This window comes from Pungitius pungitius, chromosome 12 (assembly GCF_949316345.1).
Source record: "Pungitius pungitius chromosome 12, fPunPun2.1, whole genome shotgun sequence".
Lineage (NCBI taxonomy): Eukaryota > Metazoa > Chordata > Actinopteri > Perciformes > Gasterosteidae > Pungitius > Pungitius pungitius.
The window spans coordinates 18886125-18908302 of record NC_084911.1 but is presented as its reverse complement, the minus strand read 5'-3'; the positions used below and the strand labels follow the sequence as shown (position 1 = coordinate 18908302).

The window sequence follows — 22178 nt, the reverse complement described above, 5'->3', positions numbered from 1 at the left end:
TAAAGTCAGTGCTCCTACGTTACTTTTCAAAACTGAAAATCAACTATATTTTCAACCTTCCATCGACATATTAAACCATCAACAAACAAATCAATGACTCCAGGCCAGCAGCTGTAAGTTTCTTTTTCCTGTCATCTGTGCTTTTTATTGCAATAATACATCTGCATGTTGATATATATTCACACACTCACACACACACACACTCATATCATCAATGGTCAGAACAAAACAAGAACTTTGGACGGTAAGCACCAAACACATGACATGAGAAAAAAATCCACAAATAAACCAGCGACTGTCTAAAACCTAGAATCAAATGTACAAACACACACACACGTGCACGTTGAAAAGCACGTTCTGCCACCGCACACTCACGCACACACACCGGGCGCTCCAACGGACTGGACGCATGCAGCGCTTGGTTTCCCTAACACATGCACACCAGTGGGAACAAAGCCCGGGTTCCCACCAACAACTGCCGAGATAAGTACTAAAGGGTTTCTGTATGTTTTGTATTGAGTGCAGAGTGTTTCTGTTTACATCTTTAACACTGAGGGTGTTGTTGGCTACACTCGAGTCAGACCGAACCTGAACCGCGCACAACACTGACGGACCGGCCCACATTCCAACATTTACCTTCACTATTACAGCAACCGTGTTAAGTCAACATCTCTTGAAGAATGAGGAAGAAGAAACGCTGTGATATATCGTTTAAATCCTTTTGTCTATATATACTATGTACAGAACATGAACGAGTTACATACTGCAGAGTTGGGGGGCTTACATTTACACATGGATCAGCTTCTTCTTTCTTTTTTTTTTACAGCCACTACGTATTCACTAAAAGCCTCTCATAGATTTAATCTTAAATATTCCAATGCCTCTGGGATTAGTGTCCGTTGTGCTGTTGTTTCTGCTTGTGTGTTGTAAGGATACACGTCGTACTATATTTAGCATCACGGTCAATATGCAACAAATACAACAAATACTACAGCTGAAAACATACATGGCTTTTTTTGTTATCATTTTTCCGCACAATGCACAAAACAGCACTTTTTAAATTTTCTTACAATCATCTATTCCAGTTTCTTTACAGATAACAGATTTTTAACAGTAGGACCTTCGTTGGTTTGCTGTGGTGTGTCAATAAGTAAAGCTGATAGGTGGTGATACGGAGGTACTGCCTACGGAAACATGCTGAGACGAGGAGGACTCGTGTGTCCCCCTCTTGGACCGGGTGTGTGTATTTGAACCGATGTGACGGACAGGAGGTCGAACGGAGAACAGGACGGCCTCTTCCTCGTCCTCCTCCTCCTCTTCCTCGTCCTGTCCTATGCACGGCTCCTTAGTGAAGAGATGTTTCTTTGTCTACTCGTAGAAGGTGCGGTCACTAGAAAGAGGAAAAAGCAGAAGACCGTTGGTTCAGTTTCCTGTGGGTTGTGTTCGCCCCCCCCCCCCCCCCCCACCCCAAATAGAGACCCTGTACCAGAGGACTGCTCTTTAGCAACCCTCCATAGATTCCAGTGTACTTACGCAACACCAGCACAATGCGGGGTGGTGTCTTGTGCAAATTAAAATACGACGAGCAGGATTTAACTCGCTATAAAACAAGAAGAGAGCCAGAATATAACAGCGTCTCTCGTTGACCTTTGGAGATGAATGCACTCCTCATTCTGTGTGCGGAGGGGCGGCCGTCGTGCTCCCATGCGGATAGTTCAGGGTGCAACGGCTACTCCGGTGATTACAAATTTGACAGGATGGAATAACACTGTATTAATTGGAAATTGGTTCATTTGCATTGAGTTACCATGTTGGTATAATTTCTTATACATTTCAGGGATAACATTGCATTCATGATTAAGATGCTCCACGGGTACACATTTTTAAAAATTATAATTAATGTAGTGATAATGACAAATTTGTAAGTAAAATAACTAGGAGATGAGATAAAGCTCATGGTTACGATATTTCAGACATTAGGTGACACAGTTACACCTGGGAGTTACTGCATTTAAATAGTTAATAAGAACAAATCTCTAGATCATAACATTTGCTCTATGTGTTATTCATTTAGTTCTGCATTAATCTATATTATGTAAACATTTAATGGGCTTAAAGAGAAGGCTTCTGAAGAGCTGGTCAAAGCGACTCTCGAAAACATTAACATAACAGGAAAAAAGTTATATTCACAATATAAAAGCTAATATATGCAACAAGATGCTTAATACTCGAATGAATCACTCTGAAATGAATGAGTGGAGCTTTTCATCCTTATTTCAGTGAATTTACGATGAAGGGGGAGTAAAAATGCAATGACTGCATGGCATTTTCAATGGCATATTATACAAATTCAACATGTAATGAATGATAATGTCAGCTGAAAGGGCAGTTATAGGCAACATAAAGGGTAGGAATCTATTTTGCTAATGACAGAAACATGGGGCTAAGAGCTAGTTAAATACAAGCCAGAGCACCTCGATTAAAAACACACTACCAAGGCATCAAAACCTCTGTCTGATTAGACCAGTAGCTGTTATGGCTAATAGCTAATGGAAGCTAACGAAACGTTACATTGATATTGCTTTGTAACTAATACTAACGTTACTACTAGTTTATTTGCTAATTCTTCTCTCTTACCATTTATTACAATATTATCAAAGATACTGCAGAGTTTATACAGTATGTTATAGCTGTATTATTTAAGTTAAAAAGTGATCAGAGCAATGCAAACATTTTCAGCCAATTTATTAGCTGAACAAAATCAAATAGAAATAGAAAGCAGAAATATAACGTTACGGCTAAACAAAGTCAATTCTAATCTAACAGCAAAGTGACAAGCTACGGGTTTGTGCTCCTGATCTTCAGGCACTGGTCTCATTGCTGACGGCCTTACCGGTGCACAGCCAGAGAGACCAACAGCTTTAAATTCGGATTTGATCGCCTTCGTTCAACCTGGTGATTGCAAAAATGAAGCTGTTAAGGTCAGCGGGTGATTAAATGTTTGGCCTTTTCTGCCGTGTTTGTACTTCTCTGTGTACAGTGTGGAAATACATGATGTATTTTCTTCATTAACATCTGTCCCTACGTGTGGCATTACTACGCCATGATCAAAGTGCATTCTGTTTATAGAATATATATATAATAGTCTAAAGAGAACAAGCTGACAGGTCGATACAAGGAGAAACATAATAATGGATGCAGGTGAAGAGAAAATAAAAGGTTTCAAAATGGTGGGAGCGGTTGGTAGCAACGAAAGTGAAGGTCTCGGAGCAGTGGTACTCACGCGCCCTCGTCTCTGAGCAGGGACAGGAACTTGGTCACTCTGTAATCCGCTGGCATCTAGAGACGGTCAAATAGAGCAGAAAGAGAGAAGGACTGAAGACCCGGAAGGACACAACCATGGGCCCATCGCAGCCTCACCGCTTGGGTGGGTGTCCTCTACCTGCAGAGACATCTCGATGAGCACGAGGAGCTTCTTGATGCCGATCCACACTCGCTTCCCTTTGAGCTGGTGTGCGATGCTGGCTCGCTCTTTATCTGTGAAGCCGCCCAGCAGCTACGGAGACAACAGAGGGGCAGAGATCTTCAACACTACCTTCAGAAGCAAAATAAAGACGGATCTACCGGGGAAAACAAGCTTTTTTTAATTATGCTCACGACAATTATATTCTTTCAGTACCATGAGTGAAAGTATTTTTTGTGAGGCTGTGTGCTCATGAATGTGAATGCGTAAAGTGATAAAGTGCAACGATTGTGCACATCTGCGTTAGTACCTCTAGAGAGTCGACGAGCTGCTCCCCGGTGGAGATGTTGGGGACGTGGATGGTGGTGCTGAAGGCATCCAACATCTCCATCTCCTGCAACACGTCCTTCCTGCTGGTGGTGCCGATAATGAGCAGCTTCCGGCCCTGCGGGGGGGGGGAGTCAACACTTTGTTTATAACTAAACCCACAGGCGTAGATTTACATTTCGGCGGATTCATCCCAGTTATAGTTGGATCCTTCTAAGAGGACCATGAGCACCTTACATCTAGGGCTCCGTAAAAATCTAAATATTTGTTTAGTCAGTAGAATGGACCATTGAAGGCAACCAAGTGGATCGTACCTTTGTTGTTTGGAATTAATATACAAAGCTAGTTATTGGTATATCATGTGTCCCTTTTCTGTCCCCCCAATATATATATATATATATATATATTTTTAAAAACTGCTAAGTGAAATAAAAAGAAAGATTTCAATGGCCGGATACATTTGATATCACCAATTCCCGACACGTTAAGTTGAGACGAATGTGTCGATTTCTCATTTCTTCCCTGCTGAATGAGGCGCCCATAGCGATGGTAACAGCGCGTTTTTTTAGCTCCCAGATGAACTCTGACCTTTGGCGGAGCCTTCTTCAGCAGCACCAGCAGAGCCTGAAGCACGAGGTTGGAGAAGCGAGGCCCGATGGGGACGTAGTCCAGCAGACGCTCAATGTCATCCACCACCACGCAGCTGAGCTGTGACTTGTAAGCGTCGTCGAAGACCTGAAACAGCAGGGAGGGAGGGACAAGGGAGTGAGGAGAGACAGGCAGGAGAAGGGCTCTATACGCTGGGGGGGGGTTAAAGCATCACTGACCTTTTTGATCGCCTGGCACTTGGAGATCTCTGAGTGTCCGATCATCTTGTCCGGAGAACAGATCTTAATGAAGGGGAACTCCGAGTCCTCTGCGATCTGAGCTGCCAAGGCCGTCTTTCCGCTGTGGGGTGGGCCTGGGGTGTGTCGTGAGAGGAAGGGGGGGGTACAATTTACTGTCTCTGTTTGTGTAGCGACGCAGTGGGTGCAATCAAATGTTGTGTGAGTCCTCGTTTACCATAATATCTAAAACAGTAATAACAGAGGTCTCTGTAGCCACAAATAACGGAAATGCGTTGGCTGGAAATACACTAGAACACCAATTAAAATGGGCAAAGTTGAACTGTATCAACAGCAAAGCAAATTGATCTTTAATTGGAACAATAGGCATTAAAGTGTCTGTTTTTCTGTGTGTGTTCGTTCTTCTCACCCTCCAGTAGCACAGCCACCAGGGGGGTGCGGTCGCTGTTCTTGGTCTGCTGAACCAGCAGCATTCCATCATCCAGGACGTGAGTGACGGGGTCGCCCCATTTGATGATGCCGTTCATGATGTAGTTGGAGTAGTCCTCCTGGTTCGTACCGAACGCCTGGATGGAAAGCATAACGTGTCAGGGGCCGTTTTCTGCCTTTACATTTTACAGGAATAAACCGTGTTCTGCAGCCAGGGACATGAGCTGTAAAACGACCTGGTACGTACAGGTTTGATGTCGTTGTTGAGGGATCCCATGAAGTCACTTCTGGTGACCTGCAGCTTCTCGGCCTTCTCCATGTCCACTTCCACTGTAGAGGTGGCCTGAAGAAGAGCATACAGTTGCATCCAAACAGTGTGTAAGATTTGAAAGGGACCTCCACGTTTTTTTACATTTAAGTTTGTTTTACTTGGTGTTATGTCACGTCATAAAACTACGTGAAAAGCTCGTAAAGAACAATTAAGTAGTCCCTGATTTGAGGTATTTTTTTTCAAATGCCTATACCCAAAGTCAGGAAGTCATAAAGATATTTTTCAACACTTTATTCCCTCTTATTGTTTTGCTTTTTGGTATGGTGTTAATATGTTTAAATGTTTCATGTATTTACCAGCCCGGTTCCAATCATGCTTTGTGTGACGTATACAGTTAGTAAAATGTTACCAAAAATTCAGTCATTTTACTGTAGACACAAAACTCAATGTAAAAGCGAACCCTAATGCTTTGAGGTTTGAGCATTGGAACGTTAAGATGACCTTGATGTGTCGGTTCATGGCCGTGGACTGAGCGGCCCTGACCAGCCCCTCCAGCTCCGCGCCGCTGTAGTTCTTGGTTTCGGCGGCCAGTTCCTTAATGTCGACATCGGGGGCGAGCAGATTGAAGCCTCGCATCTTGTTGGTGTGGATGGTCAGGATCTGGACACGCCCCTTTTCATCGGGCAGACCTGGGGGGGAGAGGAGGAGGAGGAGGAGGAGGAGCGGCGGAGTGGAAAGGAGAGGAGGTCATGAGAGAGGGATGGGGTAGAGTTGAGGAGGGAGGATGGATGGGGTAGAGTTGAGGAGGGAGGATGGATGGGGAAGAGCAGAGGAGGCAGTGAACATCCTAAAGGTCAAATGAGTAAAATGACCTTAAAATGATACGCCGTTCGAGTGCATCCTGCTTAATTAGCATGCTGGGGGTGATGCAATATGTTTGCAGAGCAACCATAAAAGCACACTGGTTCGTTGACAAAAAGCCAGTGGGATTTTTCCATTTTTTAAATAAATTATCACCAAAAATGAGCTCTGTAGTAAACACAAGGTTATTACACTGACGGGATAATCCCCATAAAAATGAACCCCACACATGACGGCAAGTGGACAGAACCATAGTGTTTACTATTGACAGTATTTAGGCTGTCATTTAACGGCTTGGTATTTTTCACGCTTCGAGGTATGATGCATTTTATATTGTCATCTATTAAACTTCATTGCTGGCATCTATCTGAGAAACCCATTGACTTGGAGACCATCAGAAGTGCACAAACGCTGACTCCTTCCAGGGTTCCAGCACCCATGGTGCTAAAACACAGCTACCTCATCATCAATCAGCATTAAGCCAACTGGGAATGTGCCGAGGGAAAGGGTCATAGCTTTTGTGTCGAGCCGAGTGGTTTGTGGAAGGAATGGGACAGATCACACCAAGAGAGGAAGGAAGAGGAGGGGTCCTGAACACTTACTAATTTCCATCTTGACCTCAAATCTGCCGGGCCTCATCAGGGCATCGTCTATCAGGTCGGGCCTGTTGGTCATACCTGGGGGTGAAAGAGGGTACGTCAGAGGAGGCTGACGGGTGAGGGTGATGCTGTCTGGCATTTACTGTATGAAATGAATCGCAGATGCGCATGTTTTCCCGTTAACTCGCTGCATCCAAGCTGCAGAGTCCCGCATGCATGACGTGCTCTGATCCAACACCCAGAATGTGTCGCACACCTGGGCGAGGGTGACGAAATGTGGGCGGACCGGTTCCCCTCCGACGCTACTGACCGATGACCAGGATGTTGTTGAGTTGCTCCACGCCGTCGATCTTGGACAGCAGCTGGTTGACCACGGTGTCGTGCACGCCCGTGCTGCTGGCGCCCGTGCCCCTCTGCTTGCAGATGGCATCCAGCTCATCGAAGATGATGATGTGGAGGCCGCTGTTGGCTCCCAGCTGGGGGGGGGGGGGGGGGCGGTGAATTTTGAAATTGATTAGTTTGTGTCTTTTTGGACTTGAACACTTGTGCAAAAGGAGCACGTTGAGGATCTGCCCTCACCCTCTTCTGCTCGTCCTCTGCGTCAGCGAACAGCTTGCGGATGTTGGCCTCAGACTCTCCGACGTACTTGTTGAGGATCTCGGGGCCGTTGACGACCTTGGGCTCGCGGGCGTTGAGCATCTTGCCGATCTGCCTCGCCATCAGTGTTTTACCGCAGCCAGGAGGCCCAAACAGCATGATGCCCTTCACGTGCTTACACCCTGGGAGGGAGGAGAACCATTTACAGTGGAAAAGAATCAAAAAAGCCAGGGGAAAGAGTCAGGAGAGAAGGGGATACAGACGGATGAAATGAATGAGAAAACCAAGGAATCGTATGTTACTGTGTGAGTGTGTGTCTCTGCTGGTGCTGACCCGCTTTCTTCCATCGAATTACTGTATATGAGATGTTGCTACTGCTGGAAATGTGAAGTATAGAAACAGAGCTTGGTGATGCAAACCAAATGAAAAAATAAATAAATAAATAAATGAATACATATTATTTTATTATAAAACGGTAATAATACGGCATGACGGCCAATTGGGACCATGATAGATAAAATAAATAAACCTAAAAGGGGGGGTGGTATTAAGATGTACATAAAAACGTTTTGTAGAGAGAGAATGTAGTGAAGACAAAACGTAAATATTCCCTGAGTTTTCGATTCCCAATGAAAAAAATCATCAAATAAAAGTATATAACACTTCAGTTGTAAATTCACCACATACTGAATGGATCCAATTCACAGCGATGTCTTTTTGAAATCCAAGAACTTCCCTACGTTTTGGATACTTTCTTTTATAATTTTCTTTATGCAGTCCCTTGTGAACGTGAAGTTAGCGGCAAATCAAATCAGCAAATCAGTCATCAGAATGTCGTTATGGCACTCGGGCCAGTCAACCAGGGTGAAGAAAGAGAGGCTTTCTCACCCATCTGCTCCACGATGTCTGGAGGGAAGACTCGGGAAGCAAAGGCTCTGCGGAAAATGTCGGAGAATTCCCTGTCCAGACCTCCGATTCCCATCTTCTCAAAGTTCCACTCCGGGTTGATGATTGTCTGTCGTGCTTCCTTGGTCTTTGCCTTCCCTGTTAGGAGACGTAAGGGGACGACCTGACAAGCGACTCAATACAGCTGTGCGTTTGTGAAGCGAGTGACTCTGTGAGGATTTCAGGAAGGAACAGGGGAGTTCTGTAGCTCCATATATAATATAATAACATTAAAGTCCATGTTTCTTTGCTTGTTCCTCAACTGACATTGTGGAAGACGAGGCATCAGTGAGAGAATACTGTAGAGTTCTTACTGCCATCCTGTGGATAAGAGAGACTGTTGCATGCAGCCCTCTGGGTTTACCATTTGTCATTAATAGCATCGAAATATATATTGAAAACTTCCTCTCGGGAATGAGAAACAATAGTTCCCTCCCTTAGTTTGGTGATCTATAGTCCTTCTCTGAGCTCAATCACATTTGGGTAAACTAAGGATCTTACCAACTAGTGTGAGGGATGAACTCTCGGCCTTCTCAAAGATCACCTGGCTGTTTCCTACCATCAGTCCAATGTCGATCTGTCAGGACAAAACAGCGTTACACTCGCTCTCCGTTCGGATATTCACACAAAGGCCGTATGCATTAGCGCTCCTTCATTTAGCCACAAGCTAGCTCTGATCATCAGCATCACATGATTCATCTATTCTGGGGAATTTTCCGCATCATATATATTTTATTTCTATGGATTCTGAATATATTGATTATATATAATACTAATACCAAACCCACTTTATCGACAGCATGGGGCCAAACGCCTTCTTTCAAAGGGGCTTGTGAATGGAAACACTTTGATCTTTTGAGGACACATCTCATATCAAATAAAGCCCGGGTCCGGCATGCTGGTCGGATACCTTCTGTTTCTTTCCAGAAGCTGGTTCTCCTCTGAGGATGCTGGCGTCCATGGCCTCGATGTCTTTGACCATCAAGCCAAACAGCTTGTCGCAGAAGGTGAACACAAGCTGAGAAGCGGAGAAAGGAGGATGATAAAAATGTGTGTAGAAGACGTTAGAACAGAAGACACCTTGTGGGTTTGTGGATGTCGACCTGCTGGGTAACAGAGAAGCCCTGGTTGTTGAACTGCTGGATAAACTCGGCGGCCATCTTGTCCGAGTCGTAGGGGGAGGAGTCAGTGCTCTTCTTCTGCAGGAAGTCAATTTCGATTGTCATGGCGCCAATGCACTGCTTGGACTTGTCAAAGTTGTAGTTGGCCACTGAGGGGACAGATGCATAGAAGATGTAAATAAATAGAACATAAAGGTGTAGTCTAGACATACAACTAAATAGAGTAGGAGGTTGACTCTTTGGCTGATGTGATGCAAATGTCAGCACGTCAGACCACGATGTCAGGTCGTCAGGGAGAGACTCACTAATGTCAAAGCTAATGTCAATTATGGCAAAAGAGCTATTGGGAGTCTGTTGGGCAGCAATCAAACGCCATACCTTCCACTTCCTGGCCGATGGAGAGGCCGGCCCATTTCCTCTACGAGAGAGACGAAAACAGAGAGATGAGGGGAGGCCACAACCTTTAGGCTAAGGAGCATAGTGTGTGTGTGTGTGTGTGTGTGTGTGTGTGTACCTGTGGCAGGCTGAAGGCGATGCTTCCAGGGGGCACGGTGTGGTGAGTCTTCACGGTGAACACAAACTTGTGGTTGGGTGTGGTTTTCACCGTCACGTGTCTGCAGAGGCAACACCGGTTATTACACGCTTGTTTCTTTGGGGCTTCCTCAGTTCTGTCACTGATGTAACTACCATTTGCGATGCGACACTGCTTCATGATATTAAAAATAATATCTCTTATTGGACCTTTCACTATTTGATGTTCTTTAGTCGCTGCTCCACTACATTCCGAGGCTTGTTGCTAACGTCGTGTCTGAGAAAGGAGCTTTATTCCCCCAAAAAACATGGGAAATGTCCAAACTAGAGAAGGGATCACATTCCTCGGGATGGCAATATTCTGTGAGTTTGTCAAAACTCTCTTTTCACATTACATAAAAACATTGGTTAGCGCAGCTTTAATTTATTCATAGCAAACCACTGATCATTTAACAGCGGTTTGAGTCCCATCTCTTGAGTGGAGAAAATAAAAACACCAAGACACAACATATCAGTGTGTACGCAGCTCTATTTAATGATCTTATTTCCCAGAGGCACTATTAACAAGTTGCGATGGTTTTTCCATGGTTGCTAGGAAACCACTGCTTTCCTCTTACATAAGGCCCTGTCACAAGGCTCATAATATAGTTTGTTAAAGGGGACATTCTGCTGGCATGTCTACCGACCCCCAAATAAACAAGTCTTTGTTATGGTTCTGGTGCTTGAGGTACTGTGAATGAGCTTCCTTATCATCCTTGGCCCTGATGCGTTCATGTGCTTCTGCATTAAAATAAATCTTAATTCACTGATATATTGTAAGTCAGCTTCAAGGACCTGTTTTGTCATCACGATTGGTGTCTTTTTTCTTTAGTTGTCGTTATTACAATAAAAAAAATAATCATCTTGATGCTCAAACGCTGTAACTCCTGCAGCCTCATGTCTGATTAGTGACCTTCTGGGCAATGTGGTGGGTGGATGGAGGAGTGAATACTTGGGGAGATGCCTCAGAGGCCACAACGATTACTCACTGTCCTGACTGCAGATCCTTCTCGTTCACCACGGCACAATTAGTCAGCGACAGCTCGTCGGTAGGGCATCGCGCCGCTTGCATAGTCTGCGTAAGAGAAGGGGAGGAAGAGGAAGAGGAGGAGGAGGAGGAGGGAGGAGGAGAAATGCAACAGATGTTTATGAGATATTGGTAAAACCCACCCTTTGAAAAAGGAAACTGAAGGCACAAACTAATTCAGTACAATAGTTCGCTAAACCTGCTGAATCACCACAAACATTACAGAGAGATTCACCATCCCTTTTCCTTCTCTCTGTTTGCAGAGTCAGCACTTCTCTTGCCATGCAAACACTGAAACCGTGTCCGGTACCAAAGTCCGAGCAGAGACAACACACAAGGCCGCTTCCAATCACTTGGAAAAAAGAGAGAATAAAATATGCAAAGCGGCCCAAGATAACTATAATTTGGCCCGACAGGTTGTGAGAACAACATTTACAAGAACAAGATTAGAATTCATTCACAGAAACTTTTACTTGAGTAATTTAAGATGAATGTATTAGTATTTTGCAATAAACGATGCAAATATTTCTTCCACCACTGTAGAGGATGTACAGTATTAAGCAAGATGAATGAAAGAAAGAGTACTGCAGGAATGGTGATGAAATTTAAATCTCCATCCTATAAATAGACAAGTGAGAAATCAGTGGCATGTCTATGTGGAGGCGGGAGGGGGGGGGAGATTGCCTTCCATGTAATATGATTGCGGGTCATGTAATGCGACTTGAACTAGGAGCCCATCGATTAACCTTTCATTCTGACATGAGCCTTTGAGCGTGTATCTTTCAGGAGTCTCTAGTACTTTGTAGTACTTTAGGAGTACTGTGGGACAGGATGCTTTTCCTGTGAATGAAGCAGCCTCTGCAGTACAACCTCAGGAGCATAAAGGTGAGGAAGAATCTGCCGCAAGGTCCAGCATTCCAATACGCATCGCCGCAAGTGGTTACCATGGTAACTGCATTAAGGAGTCACAGGATGAGACAATAAAATCGGGCTTTACCGGTTCATCACAGGCTTGAATACCCGAACCCCGACACACACAAAGAAAAATAATGATCATTAACAATGATCTAATGAACAAGGGAAACGTTTTTGTGTCCAGAGGTATGTTGCTGTTTTAGGTCATTTGGGTGTGGCAAAGAATTACTTTGTGTATTGTACATTTTTAGTGGTTTACCCCAAACTCTTAATAGCAGGTAACTGTGTCTGTCTGCTGTTTAACGAGCAGCTAGCACACGGTAGCATTTCCCCCCCCAAAAAAGCACAAAAAAGAATAAAAGAAAACATCCGCAGAGATAAACATTGAGCTGAAACGCTGAGGTAATCTGGGGGAGAACTGCAGATTGATGTGATAATTCTCTGTGCCTTCATCACTATGCATTGTCACATTGTTTTTACGCATTGGTGACGGGCGAGCTGCATGTAAACAAACATCCATCTTAGGCAGAGGATTCTGCAGCTATCAAAGCGCCACCCTCTGCACCAAAATAGCACAGAAAAGCAGTGAGGTCTCCTCATTAGGAACTAAGCCATGGATAGACATCCAAAACCGCTTTATCGGAGGAATTCCAGATCCCGATTACATGCAAAATCTGGTCAGCAACCAATCATTTGCCAAATGGTGGATTTCTGCAGAATCCGAACGTAATGTCTGAGGATTCGTTGCCACAAGTACAAATAGACAAATAATGACAGTGATGTTGAGTACAACACTGGTAACAAAGTGCACAGCCAGCTCTTCTTTTCACAGCCACCTGATGTACAAAGCCAGGCAAAGTAGTCTCGTTTCTCCATCAGTACTTTTTAACCACCTGTTGATGGCAGATCAATCTCATCATTCATCGATAACATGTAAAAGTAACCAAAAATCAAACAGCAGTGTCCTGGGTGAAAGTGCTGGGTTTGTTGGGCCCACACGGCACACCATCCTCCCTTAGTGGACCTTATCACACCGCATGCAGCATAATACACACGTCGCTTCCAATAACAACCGCCCCTTACATAACATCACTCGCTTAGGCAAAAATGTTCAAATTGAAAAAGAAAAAACGGCTCATTCGACATATTCATGGTTTGCAGTAACATATAATCCCTAAAAAAAAACATGGTTTCCTGGTAAATGGAGACAGAAATCTAGTAGGTCTAAGTAAATATGAAAAGACAGCAGATGTCGAGGTGATGAGAGAACAGAGACGTAGAGACACTGCAATGCTGGCGCCATGGCAACATCACCTGCTCCACGTAGTCCAGCCTGACAGAGGTGGAGCGGAGCAGGAGCCGTGGGTCGAGAGCCTCAGAGGGGCCTCTCACTCATCCTAAATATCAATTCTTTCCTCATTTCTTTAATGCAAACAGCATCTTAAAAGATATGCCTCGTCTAAAATGAGTTTGAACTGAAGAACTGAACTGAACAGAAGAGAAGTGAATGCCACGTCCACCAGAATATAAACAGAACAAAACAATGAGGTCTTTGAAATGACTTTGCTTTTTTTGGTGACTGCTTTGAAGCAGAGGGACCAGCGGTAAACGCCGTAGGGCCGCCCACTGATACAATGGTAGGCGAAACTGACTAAGGCTCCTAATTAGCTGTCGAGCTAACTGTCAGTCTTCAGTAAAATAAACGAATAAACAAACATAATCCGTTGAAATTAATTTGCAAATATCACTAACATTGTCAAGCAAACCCATTCTCTGTTAAAAAGGAGGAGCCTTTTATTGAGGAATGAAAAACAATCCCCTTGTGGAACATAAAATACATGTGATTCATTGTGAACGTTTTGTGGTAATGTGAAACGCTGCTTTCAGGGAGTGGGGAGCGCAAGGGGCCGCGAGCATCGACATGGATGGAGCAAAAACAATCATGAAATACTATAAATACACGATAAACCCGATCCCATCTAGGCTACCCCAGAAAACATCTGGGTAACCTAGAAAACATATCACATACATATTTATAATGTATGCAGCAGCAGTCAGGCTCTAAGGGTTTTTAAATAGTGACACAAGCACTGCTCCAACTACAACCACAGCGACCAGAGAGCTCTACGAGACCTCCAACCAGTTCCCACTTCCAACCCCAACGCTTGTTCAGGATCCTGTTGGCATCAGGGTAGCTAATGTGGCTAATGGTATGCCATGTACATGATGCATGCTTAAAAGGCTACGTGTTCATGGTTCACGGATGCTAATTAGTTAGCATCTCGACACGTGACATCTGGCACATGGCCGTGCACTGGATTGCGTCGGCCCCGTTGCTGCAGTATGTGCGTGGTGCCTTTGGATTTATCCTGAAAAGCCAGCCAACTATCCACCCTGCAGTGGGGGCGGGTAGAAGGGAGGAGTAGGGGGGGGGGGGGGGGGGCAAGATGACAACTTGTTTCAGAAAAAAGTAACTAATGTGTAACCATACATACCTTGAAAAATATTACGACCTTGAGGGCACCAGCATGGGCAAGCAGAGAGGAAGGACAGAAGACAGTATTTGAGACGCAGGGGGACTCAGAGCAGCAAGCTGGGTCTGGGGGGGGGGGGGGGGGGCGCGGCAGTGGTGGATGGAGACGGGGTGCGTTGGGGTGAATGTTTTCATGCAAGCCGATCGCACCATGAGATCACCTTGGATGTTGACAAGCGCATGCAGTTCTTTTTTTTCTTTTTTTTAAATCCAAAAACCACCTCTTTATTTTTCCAACCATAGAACCCATTGGAGTCTTTTCTTTGCCTCGTGCCAAATTTACAAATTGTCAGGTTACAAAAATCTCGTAGCGGCGGGACGATGCGAGCCATTGTGCAGAGCGCCGTGCCAATGAGCTGTCCATCATCTCCTCCCCACATTACGGACAGCTGCCTCATTGTGGTAGGAGACGTGGATGATAGAGAGAGGAATCAGCTCCTCTGATGGGTGAACTGTTAATGGATGAGATGCGATGTGTCATCAGTGTGACCATACTGGAAATGGGAACCATAACTCCTTATTTCAGTCAATCCATAAATCAGTCAGTCGGGGAGGATCACAGAGGACCGTGGGTCATTTGTGATTGGCTCCACTCACGTTGCTTTGTGTTTAGTCTACCAGGACGCCTTTAGACGGGACCAGTTAGCATTAGCCTGCATGCTCACTCACCAGAAATCACAGGGGGTGGAACAGTGTCAGAAGCAAATACATTTTCTAAACATGTAGTCATGTTAACATCAGTTGTCCTGCATGAATTCCTTGCTTGGCTTCTTGCTCCATTTTCCAAGTGGAGGTGTGTCTTTGCCTCACGGAGGCTCTGAGCTACCTCTGACGGCTCTTCCCCATCCTGAGGAACACGGACTTATTTCAGCATACTGTAACTCTTTGGCATCGGCATATTGTGAAATCTTGGTGGAGACCACCCAGCTCATTGAGTCAGGTTAAAAAGCATAGTATGAATCATATGTTCAATGAACATCAAGACAATATGGGAAATACCCTTATTCATTTCAGAAATGACTTAACATGAAGACCTCTAGACTAGCTTGGCTCTGTCTGTCAATCAATCAATCACAGCAATTTAGAAGTGTGGATTTTGATTGAATTGCTGCTCCATTGTTCTTTTGACCTTGCGACCCTTCCTACGTTCCGTCCATCCGTTGGTTTTTCTTCTGCTTTCTTCCACCTTCTCTCCTTTCCTTCTGTTTTTAACATTAACTCTAAGTTTGCACCCTTTGAGAAAGTGCACTCTGACTGCACTCTTGACAGTAGATAATAAAAGGCTCAGAGTTGCCACTAGATTTGGGTGTTTCTTTTATTCATTTTCAAAGCTTCTCTTGAGTCTTTCTATGTTTTATTGCAAGTAATGTGTGCTTAGAAAAGTCGTTGTTTTTGCTGCAAATGTTTTGTTCCCAAAGAATGATGTAAAATCATCTGTCACGGGGCTTTTTGTGCAATGGAGTCACATCTCAATCACTGAATGTGTTCCTTTCAGCAAGCGGCCTCAACATTTTAAAGCGCAGCGCTTTTCTCTCATCACTAATCGTTCCGTGTCCCTCCCCAGATGCAGAGAGGCGTCAGATCAACCCTGACTCCCCATGTCTCCCCCTCCATTGCTCTAAATATTCCAAGCATGCCATTGCAATGAATTATTCATCCTTCTGTGTTATGGGGGGGGGGGGGGGTGGGCATCTCTGAACAAGGAACTGGAGCTGGTGGTTGTATCACATTTCTAATCTGCTCCACCCTAATGGCCTGACATTTGGCCTCTCACTGAGATGAAGCCGACCCAATTTATATTTTACAATAAACAATGGTTCACGACACCATAAAACACCAGTGGTTTGTGCATTACGTGTAACTGCTATCTGCCTCTTCCCCATTTCTCCTCTCATTTCATCTCATCTCCTCTCCACGCGCTTATCCGGGGTCGGGTTGCGGGGGAGTGGGGGGGTGGGATGTGAAATGTCCTGTGCAATGTGTAACTATGCATTTTTCAGTAATGAACCGTGTGGCGGTATACGCCGGCCCACTGGATGAACCAGCGGTTAGCCAGGGCCCAGGGGCCGAGGGGGGGCAGAAACCTCTCTACCTCTCGCCTCACTTATTCCAAAAATCAATACCTCAACCAATGGGTCGCTGCAATGAAAGAACTGCAGCCAGGCTTTCGCTTCCACCAAATTTAATTTGAGCCAAGCTAAGCTGTTAATTGGTCTCTGTGGCTTTTTATGCAATCACGTGTATAAACACTACGGGAGAAGCACACACAAGGCCTAAACCAATTAATACGACAATCACTGGTACATGTTTGATTGGGAGCATCATTAAAAGTCCGATTGAAATCCACAGTGGGAAACGCAACAAATCAACTTGGAAGCCCAGGATTTTTCAAGACCTGCACATCATGCAATGAGTGAGCTGCCTGTCGGAGAATAAACCACACTAAGTGATTTCTTGGCAGAGATGGTGATAAACCATGAAGGTTTCAGGGCGCATAGTGCTTTCATTTCCCCCAAATATGTTTTTTATATTTAAATGTCCGATTGTTTCCCCAACTTTGAATCACAGAATCCAAATGCTATCCATGAACCCCCTCCCAAAAGCACAGTGTGTGTGTCACTGTGTGTGTTAGCGGGTGTGTTGTGAAGGCCGCCCCGCAGCAGACTGGCTCTCTAAATATAGCTCCAGCTAAGAGCTCACCGAGGAAGGTCCTGAGTCCAGACAGCCGGGGATTAACCGTTACTCCCCCTCACACTCACACACTCCTGCACACAACCAGTCGCAGAATGTGGTTTACAAACTGTAAAACAGGGGGGGGGGGGGGGGGGGGGGGGGGCAACATCATGGACTGGTCCCGTCTCCCAGTTATAAACATTTTCTCCACTGAAGCCTTTGAAATAGACAGATATTTATCCTGGTTGCTGCCCAACAAAAACACATTTCGAGGCTACAAAATCTTTTTCAAGGAAGCTTCAAAAGCTTTTGTGCGGACTGAGTTTTACATTCACTTGAGCTAATGAATCTATGACGGATGTTTCATCACGCACGTAGGCGTCTGGTCCTTTTACTGCCGTGACTGTAAAAGCCCTCCAGTTCTACTTACTGTGACCCTATTAGATCAATGAGGCTTTCCTTGAAGCTCACCAGACACCTGCTCACGGGTGGGAGACTAAATGTGCGTTGAGCAGTGGAGAGAATTTCAACGTAATACCTGACTCCCATGTGTGGGAGGATGAATAATGTCTATCAGAAGTTGACCACCTAATTGGCTTGGAGAGACAAGTTTGCTATTTGGGTAATTGGCTCATAGACTTCTACACAATCTGACTGGATTCAGACCCAGAACAACAAGAATGGAGAAAGAACACTTTCATCACGAAAGCCAAAACTACAAAGTCGTAGATTTAAGTGTTAAACAGCCAACTGTCTTACTGACTGAGTATAAGCCCCTAAAGGAGTAAATACTGTTGTTCATTCACCATTGAGTTATGGGTAGAAAGGTTGACTTTTATATGGTGAATTAGTTTATTTTGTCTCATTTTAATGATCATTTAATTAACCCTCCAAACAGACACGGCTCCTCTCTTGGCATTAATTCTGCCGCCTGTTGTGATGATGTAACACCGGTGTGAACGGTACGTGAGGAATTCACACCGCCCAGCCCCCTACACCCAGAGCCCCCCACCATTAGTTCAAAGAAAGGGTCATCATAGACACAGCAAGCCTTTGGGTTATTGTGTCCAAATGGGCACTATGATCATTAAAATTGTTATTCTGTACACAGCACAGGCACATATTATCCAATATGAATTCACCCCTTTACAATAACCACTGGTACGTATCGGACACGAAAAACAGTGAGAAAGAGAAAATAAAAAGTGTTTTGACACAGGTGAGGAAACCAAAATAACCAATAATTACATAATAACGCACAACAAACAACAGTTTGTACGTCCGCGTGCACTCACAGGCCCCGGAGCTTTTGTCCCACACGCAGAGTGTCTTAAACACTGCGCTGAATACTTTACTTTATTAAGTAAGTATTCACTGAATCGAACAAATGCTCCTAAAAGCACCATCATGTTTACAGATCCATCTGTCTCGATTGGCCAATCAGCCCAGAGGAAAATCATTCAGCCAACAGCGATGAGTCCTCCTACAGGGCAGTCAGCACAGGGTCCTTCTTCTCACTTCCCTCGCCAGCACGGTGAGGTCAAAGTGAGGATCGTGAGCGCGTTCTCTGTGTCACTCCGTTTAATCCTGACTCCCTGTGACGGGTTGAATTATGCCCAGCAACAGTAGGTCTATGTGGTCTGCTGGGCAAGAGGGGGTGAAGGGTGGGTTCGTGTGTGTGTGTGTGTGTGTGTCATCAGTCGGGAGAGTGGAACAACACCCCGGCGGACACTTTTGACTCATGCTGGACGGCCGAGAAGAGGAATGTAACATCGCAACTCCTCACACACACACACACACACACACACACACACACACACACACACACACACACCCCGTTATGAAAGGAGCTCTTAACATGGCAGACAAATCGATTCATTGGTTCACAGTCAGAGCATGTGTTTTACATTGTTCCTCTGTGTAATATTGATTGCCTCTGGACGTCTTTTAGGGTTCACGATACAGCAGTGGTCACCTGCACTCTGCTGAGTCCACCCTTCCAGTTTTATCTGGAACTACGCCCCCCCACCCCCAGCGGTATTGACCGAGCACCCTGGGAAGCTGCGCCTCTCACATCCACAAATTGGTCAGTGGTCAGAATGTTAAACAAGATGCTGTCTGGCCTCTGAGGGGAAACGGGTCAGCGCTTCCCTCCAGCTTCCTACGCATCTTTGCTCCTTTTGTCAACACACCAGTTGAAAGGCAGTTCGAGCTGTTGGTCGAGATATTTCGACGACTCTGATGCGGGATGTATGCGCAGGACGATCGGGGCTCTTTGGAGGAAAGCACCCACCTGACCTAATATCAACGAACCGTCTGCTACAATGTTCTGAATCTACCAGCATAGCAAAGGGAGAGGATTTATGACCACGAGACCGCGAGCGTAATGAAACAATATCCCTGTGTAATGCTGCGGCTACGAGCACCGTGCATCCTGACTCTGTACCGAGCCTGCACAGTGATGCCGGCAGGGGTCTTCATACCAAACCTCCATAATGGAGAATAAGAAACGGACAAGAGTAACATCACGCCTCGTAACGGACGAAACAATGAAGTCTGTGTTAGAAGAACCCACACAGAGTTTTCACCTCATCCAATGTTGAATGCGTTTTTTATTCAAACCCCTGAGATTGAGGATTCTGAAGGTGCTGCAGCCAGCTGCTTGTTGTTGTGGCGCAGCACAAAGACAGGAAACAAGTGTCCGCTTGGAGACGCAGGGAGTTAACGTTCCCAACCCTTGAAACACTTCGCCCCACAGCCTCTGATGCTCAGATGCCTTTCATGATGTTTTGAAGACCCCCCCCCCCCCCACACACACCCACCACACCCCCTGGAATATAAACACTCCCGTCCCCTTCCTTGCTGTCTCTACTAATCAGTGGATGCCACATTTTAGGATGAGGCAAGAACGACGGGTCGTCGTCGGCTACCTGACGTCATGCTTCTCCTGTACACGACGACTGCGTACACAACCTCCCGTGGAACACAACCCGCTCCACGTCATAGTCCCCGCATCGGACCGAATGGCATCAAACTCACGGTGACTTGAACTCAGTGTGGTTCTGAGCTCATAAAACGTCCCCACGGGCTCTTTTATTTGGATGCGTGGCGCGTTTTTGAATCCGTTGCACGCAGCCGCGTCGGCTCAAGGGCAAGCGGCACCTCGGGATTTTATCGGCGATACTCCCAGTGAGGGGGGGGGGGGTCCGACACTGGAGCTAACGTGCAGATGTGGCGGAAATGGTTCTTGGTGGCACACCGTCGCGTTTCGGGGGGCAGCGTGTGAAATAAGCCCCGCGTTCCGTCCCCTGGAAGGTGCCACGACTCGTCTTGTCTTTGCTGGGGCACAACGCTCTCCCGACGTCGTACGCCATTTTATTCCCCCATGTTGCCCGGCAGAGAAACACGAGGATGTTGCATATTTCTGGTTGAATAAATAAAGCAGGTAGTGTATCAATACGTGTTTTTCTTACCCGGGCCGCCATCTTCACGGTTGCGGTAGTTGAGTGATGTAGACGGGGGTCGTGGAGTCGCGCGGCGGCTGGGAGGGACGGTGCACGGGGAAGGCTCGGCGGCAGATGGCTTTATACCGCAGCGCACTTCGCTCTGATTGGCCGAGGCGCTCCGATTAGCTCGCGTGAGCCGATGAGGGCTGCGTGTGCGGGAAAGAGGAGGGGAGGGGGGATTCACCCATTCATCCGTCTCTCCGTTAACCTCTGCAGTGAAAAAATGAATAACACTCACGCGGCCAATTGACTAGAGTGTGACTCACAGAAAATTAGATAAAATGTCGTCGTCTTTGGAAGCTACAATACATCTTAGGCTGCTTCAATTTGTAATAACTGAGACCACGACATGTTTGTTCCAACTAAAATGTTTTAAATATCCGGCCACTGTATTATCTTCACCTGCTATTACCGTGTTACCCGTAATTTTGCACGGAAAAAAACACATCTTTCATGTGGATAAACATCTCCTCGTTCTTTGCTTCAGCACCGCGGACAGCGCCCCCCACAGAGGAGACTGACTCCTCACACCACGGCTCTGTGCTGTCGCATAAGAGTTCACGGGTCGTGAAATAAATCCAGCACCACGGACAGCACCGCAGTGAAGAGAAACCGTCCAGTTTGCACTAGTGAACACTTCAGTGCAATCAGCTTTACTTACAATTATACTCCTCATTTTTTCTCCTTGTTTATTGACACTTTTGTAATACTGTGTACTTTTGTGTCATACATATTTGGATCTTTATTTAATTTCTCACTTATTTTCAAATGTTATCATTTCCAATATTCTTTTCAGATATTGTCTTATCTACCTAGTACTGTGTATAGATTTTATGCAATAATTTATTTGTATATGTTCCTTTATGCTTATTTATGAAAAAGCAACTGTAGTGTTTTTCTGGTTCTGTTTTCTAATATATTTTTTTTAAACAATAAGTTTGATTTTATAACAATTTATTTTTAAATCCCAGTTTCAGCCGTGAGAATTGCCTGAAGAATCTTAGATCCCGTGTTTCTGAACAGATTTCAGCTGTACACGCCACAATGTTGTTATCAGGCCAATATGTACTATGATTCACATAGTACATATTGATATCTAGAGTTCTCTGAAAAACAGAGAAATACATACTCAGCGTACAATGTAAAATAATCATCATCGTATTTATGAACATCACTTCTGATTATGTATACAGTAAGACTGGTGTAGTTTGAACTTTTCCTGAAGTGCATATATGCTGCCATCTTCTTGCAACACCTGGTAATACAATATGAGCACAGCTAGGATTATATCCAGGATAAGGATAACTTTGTTGTCTCTCGGTGCATCTCGCATAGGGGCTTTCAAGAACTCTCAAAATGACACATCATCCTTGAATGACAGCCACTCCCCAGCACCCTCACCTGCAGTTTCCCGTGGCTCCTTCGAACTACTCAGTGCTGCGTTGGTGTGGACAGACTAAGAACTGTCTCTCAATCCATCTATAACATCACATCAC

General features: G+C 45.2%; 1 protein-coding gene across 4 annotated transcripts; it reads right to left on the bottom strand.

Annotated features, from left to right (window-relative positions):
- Positions 1–114: 114 nt before the first annotated feature.
- On the bottom strand, positions 115–20795 carry LOC119220358 (vesicle-fusing ATPase). 4 transcript variants are annotated; one of them, XM_037476303.2, is made up of 22 exons: positions 20650–20794; positions 14466–14483; positions 11018–11103; positions 9973–10072; positions 9837–9876; positions 9441–9607; positions 9248–9355; positions 8839–8914; positions 8281–8436; positions 7375–7574; positions 7106–7271; positions 6799–6873; positions 5837–6024; positions 5312–5407; positions 5045–5201; positions 4618–4751; positions 4379–4525; positions 3774–3908; positions 3443–3556; positions 3284–3339; positions 2894–2952; positions 115–1390 (listed from the first exon to the last, which is right to left on the bottom strand). In XM_037476303.2, exons 1-21 carry the CDS (start codon positions 20659–20661, stop codon positions 2922–2924), a joined length of 2262 nt encoding a protein of 753 aa, XP_037332200.1. In that variant the 5' UTR covers positions 20662–20794; the 3' UTR covers positions 115–1390; positions 2894–2921. The 4 variants fall into 4 exon arrangements, with proteins under 4 accessions (XP_037332200.1, XP_037332202.1, XP_037332201.1 ...); XM_037476305.2 differs by lacking the exon at positions 14466–14483 and having other exon boundaries at positions 20650–20795; XM_037476304.2 differs by lacking the exon at positions 2894–2952 and having other exon boundaries at positions 20650–20790.
- Positions 20796–22178: the final 1383 nt, after the last annotated feature.